Below are 4,526 nucleotides of genomic sequence, written 5' to 3'. Positions count from 1 at the left end.
TTGAAATAGAGTTTATTTTTCATGCTACAACACTAATTTTTGGCAAAATAAAATGTTAAACAATGTAAACATAGAAGCTCATGAAGCTAAAAATAATTCTCAATGAATAGATTGGACCAAGTATTAATGTGGGTATAGCACGGAAGGCACAAAGCCAGAGATTGCTCACTATTAAAACACAGACTAGTTTCTAAAGAGATCCTAAAGGGGTTCTTTTTTTAAAATTTTGAATGCATAAGTCTCTGACTTTTTAGTTGATAATGCTCTTCTACCCATAAATAATTCAAAAGATATCAACTTAAAAAATGGAGAGTCATGAATCTGCAGTATGGAGAAGATGAGGTGAACAGCAACCCAATAGTCAGAGCAAGTAATTTCCAGTGCATTTCTTTTCCTAACATCAAAGCTTCATAGCGGCACTGGAAACAGGAACCCAACTTTAGTCTTCACCCTACAGCTTTGCCTGAATAAGAACCTATAATCCCGAGCCATTTAAAAACACTATTGGTCACTGAACATTTGAAAATATGATTTCTTTAGGAACAGTGTGCAGACAAATGGAAAAGCCATTCAGATAAAATATTATAGGTTTATTTAAAACTTATTTTCAGCTTGAATATGCAAAATACGAACTCCAACAAAATGTTCATTTTTACTTCATAGTTTACAAATATACAAAATAGAAGTTTGCTTAAATTTATATTACATATTTATTATGTAAAGAACTATATAGAAAACATTTGTTCTGCTTAAGGCATATTTGGGAATAAACCATTGTACAAATTATTGCACATCGAAACCACAGTGCATTACAGACTGTCTGCATAAAAGTTATTTTCAAAAAAAAAAAAAAAAAGAAAATAAACCAGGTTTATTTACCTGATTTAGGTCATAACTGTAGATCGGAAGACAAAAATAATTCCTTGTCAGATATGCAGCAGTTTGAGAACTTTGGCTTCCTGTTTTTGGTACCTTTAGAACCAACAGTCACTAAGCACCATGAAATAGGCTTTTAAACATAAATTCTGTACCTGAATTTTTTTCCTCCTCTTTTAAACATAGTAATGGCTTTTTAGAAGGAAAAAGAAAATACAAGATGACATTTACATCTAATATTGCATTGAGCCAAAATTTAAGGGAATGTGATCTCCCCATGTAATCGCCCCCCAACCCCTGCCCAAAAGCAGTCTCTTTAACCCTGATAGCCTTGACTTCCAGTCGTTTGTTGGCATTTTGTAGTCCAGAAAAATTCAAGTTGGATTTACAAATGGAATGATAGAAGATCCAGTCATTGACCCCAATGTTCTTCTTTAATTTATTAAAAAAAGAAAAAAAGGGCAGAGAAAGAGATTTGAACTCAGATTGCTGAATTCAAAGTCCAGAGTGCGAACCATTATACCATAGAGGCAGATAAAGAGAGAAAGGAAGAGACAGAGAGAGAGTTCCAACATGTGTAATTTTCAGTTGATTCCCACTCTTTGGAAGACTTCACCATGATTCCTTGTAGTGCTTTAGCTGTGTCACTCCCTCCTGCGGAAGCCAGTCTGTGCTGTGAATACTGAATCTCTTATGGCAGTATAGGAAAAAAAATCCACTGCTTCCAATTAAAAGTGCCTCTTCATATGTAAGGCAAGGTGGTCTGACCTGGAAAATGCTCTGTCGCATCTTTGACACTGGAAAGGGCGATGGCCAGTATGTTTTCTGTAGTGCCGAGTAAGTTCATCAGAGCGGGCAAATTTCCACCCGCAGCCCTCCCAGTCACAGTGATAGGGCTTCTCTCCTTCAAAAAATAAGACAGAACCACATCAGTTAGGTTGGCATGGGTCAGTTGATAGGCAGGTGCATTAGCTTGTTCCAGCAACAACAGGATTCAAGCCTTAATTTCACATCTTGCATTCAGGAACTCTGAATGCTTTGAAATGCAGAACAAAAATTGCTTGTGTTCAATAAGATAAATCAGGCTGTGATATTTTGTAGTTACAAACGGAATCTAAAAACCAGAATAAAAGAAATGCCCATTTTTGCACAACAAAGTTATGAAATGTATTTATACAAAGTTTGTTTTACTGCAACCTTAAATAGAATGCTAATTTCCATCATTTGTCTTGAACGTATGACACTTAAATCCACATAATAGTATTAGGACCTGCATGCATTTCGCTGGCTGATGATGGTATTATACAGTCAAATAGCAACCAGAAATCACTTGGTAGACATCATGGATTTAGGTAACTGTAGGTTTTGAAAATTAAAGAACTGTCTGGAAACTACTTTCATTAGATCAACTTTGTTAAATTAGGAGCTTATTCTCCCTGTCTTTACTAAAGCTAAACTCATGTTGGCTTCAAGAAGTTCTCCTCCCCAGCAATTACCAACTAAGCACAAAAACATTCTGGAAACAGTTACCAGATCTAAGGACACCAAAAGAACTGCTTCTAGCCATTTACTTCTGAAGAAACACTGAACCCAGTTTTGCTCCCACTGATACGAGCTGGAGAATTATTTGTTTTCTAGTTTGTATTCTAAATCGTGAACTACTCTCTCTCTCTTTCTCTCTTCCGCAACCCCTCTTCACCCAGAACACATTCTGAATCAACTTCTGGCAGCTTTATTCAGGGGTCCTGAATTACTCAAAGCTCCAAGTTATCATTTTATTATTAGGGACTGTCAAAACTATGACTATCATTTAACTACAAGTGCTTTCACTAACTCTGACTGCGATAAGGGTTTCTTCAGTGGCAAAGCTAAAGCTCAAATGTAAATATGAATATGTTATTTCATTTCTATTCAAGCAGTAGCCAAATAATTTTAGGCTAGATTTCTTTCAGAACTAATGAAATGGAAGGCAAGACTAACTTTCCAATGTAGGATACAGATTGTCCAGCTGCTATTGAGTCACTCGCATAGTATTTTATAATTCTGTTATCTGTGGGGCTCTGATTTGGCTTCCCTCAAAAATTATCAGCCACTCCCAGCAATTTCAGGCCTTTGGTGAATTGTGAGGGCTTGGGAACTGCTTGTAATAGAATCTCTCAAGTTACAGGAGCAAGCCAAGACAGGAGTTTAAAAAAAAAAAAAAAAAAGCTTAACTAAGACCAAAGCAAGTTAAAAAAAAAAAGAAACCCTTAAGAGGCCTGCAACATCTGCTCCTGTCACAAAATTGGGCCAGTGCTATGCAGCTCCACAAATCCAGTTGACTTTCAGCTACCTGCCAATTAACTAGCCACATAGCAATAGACATGCAAACAAACTTGGTGTCTGCAAAAACACCCTCTCATGTCTGAGTCATTTTGATCCATGAAGTAACCTTCCAATCCAATAGGTAGCCATAAATTGCATGGTTTTTTTTTAACTAGGGCTAGAACAAAAAAAAAAAAAGACACTCTCATCAAGTTTCTCTCCCATGCCTGATGGAGGGCGCTTGCAGCCTGACAGCTTGTCTTTCATCTCTCCCTGCTACACAAAAATGGCCCAATAAAATATGTATTACCTCACCTCACAAACCTGGTTTCTCACACAAGAACCTAGCCCTTTTCTTCCTGGTTGAAAGGTTTAGTCTTTAGCTGCTGTAGCTGAACACCTTGTCCGTCCCATTTCCCCCTGCCAAGCCCAGAGCAGGGTCTGTGTCCATACAAAGTGTGGGTTACCACCTGCCTCTCGGCCCCATGCATATCAAGCCCCGGCCTTTACCTGTGTGGGTCCTCAGGTGCGCCTTGAGATGAGAGCTCTTGGTGTAGGTCTTGCCGCACCCGGCATACTCGCAGGTGTGTGTAGCGGTCCTTTTCCTGGGCCATGACCGGCGCCCCCTCTTTGGCTTGGTTTCTTCAGGCAGGCAGCTCCCGGGTGGCATCAGCTCTAAGGGCGAAGAGGGCGGAGTCAGCATCACCCCTCGCCCCAACTGTGGCACCGTGCCGGGCTCTCCAAAAGCACTGAGATAGTTAGACTGACCTTGGTACTGCAGGGCACCAGGCGGGAGCTGCTCAGGCAGGAAAGGTGGGTAGCCAGGGGCAGGGTGGTATCCAGGAGGCAGCGGGGGGTGGCTTAGCCCTGGAGGGGAGGCATGGCAGTCTCTGCTACCGAGTATCTCTTCAGCAGTAGTCCTGGAGGGCAGGGGCCGCCCCAGGGCGAAGTCGTGGGGGGGCGGCGGCCCGCCGTGGGGCTGGGCAATGGGGCAGGAGGGGGCGGCCTCCTGCTTGATCTTTTGGCACATCCTGGGCAGAGGGCTGTAGGGCGGCCCGGCGGGGCTGTCAGCCGGGGCACCCTTGCTGGCCAGGCTGAGGTGGTTGTAGTCCCCCAGGGCTTTCACCACGAACTTCCCGTGCAGGCTCCCGAGGGCCGGCGGCGGCGGCGGCGGCTGCTGCTGCATGTACACGGGGTCCAGTTCAGGCCGCAGCAGCTCGGCGACGAAGCCCCCCGAGGGCGACACGTCGCTGATGTCGGCCAGGTCGAAGGGCGCGGCCGGCGCGGGCTCGCGGCCGGGCGCGTAGAGCGGGAAGGCGGCGGGGAAGCTGCAGGCGGCGGCGGGG

At 43.3% G+C, this 4,526-nt stretch overlaps 1 protein-coding gene across 1 annotated transcript; it reads right to left on the bottom strand.

Moving 5' to 3' along the window:
• Window positions 1–575: 575 nt before the first annotated feature.
• Window positions 576–4,522, bottom strand: KLF4 (Kruppel like factor 4; the record flags this gene model as incomplete). Its single annotated transcript, XM_019518203.1, has 3 exons — window positions 576–1,780; window positions 3,691–3,855; window positions 3,949–4,522. Coding segments are annotated over 3 exons (915 nt in total), but the record flags the coding sequence as incomplete, so codon positions are not given.
• Between the last annotated feature and the right edge of the window lie 4 nt (window positions 4,523–4,526).

The sequence above is a fragment of the Gavialis gangeticus genome, unplaced genomic scaffold (genome assembly GCF_001723915.1).
Source record: "Gavialis gangeticus isolate Ggan-Ray unplaced genomic scaffold, GavGan_comp1, whole genome shotgun sequence".
Lineage (NCBI taxonomy): Eukaryota > Metazoa > Chordata > Crocodylia > Gavialidae > Gavialis > Gavialis gangeticus.
This window is presented reverse-complemented; position numbering and strand designations above follow the sequence as displayed.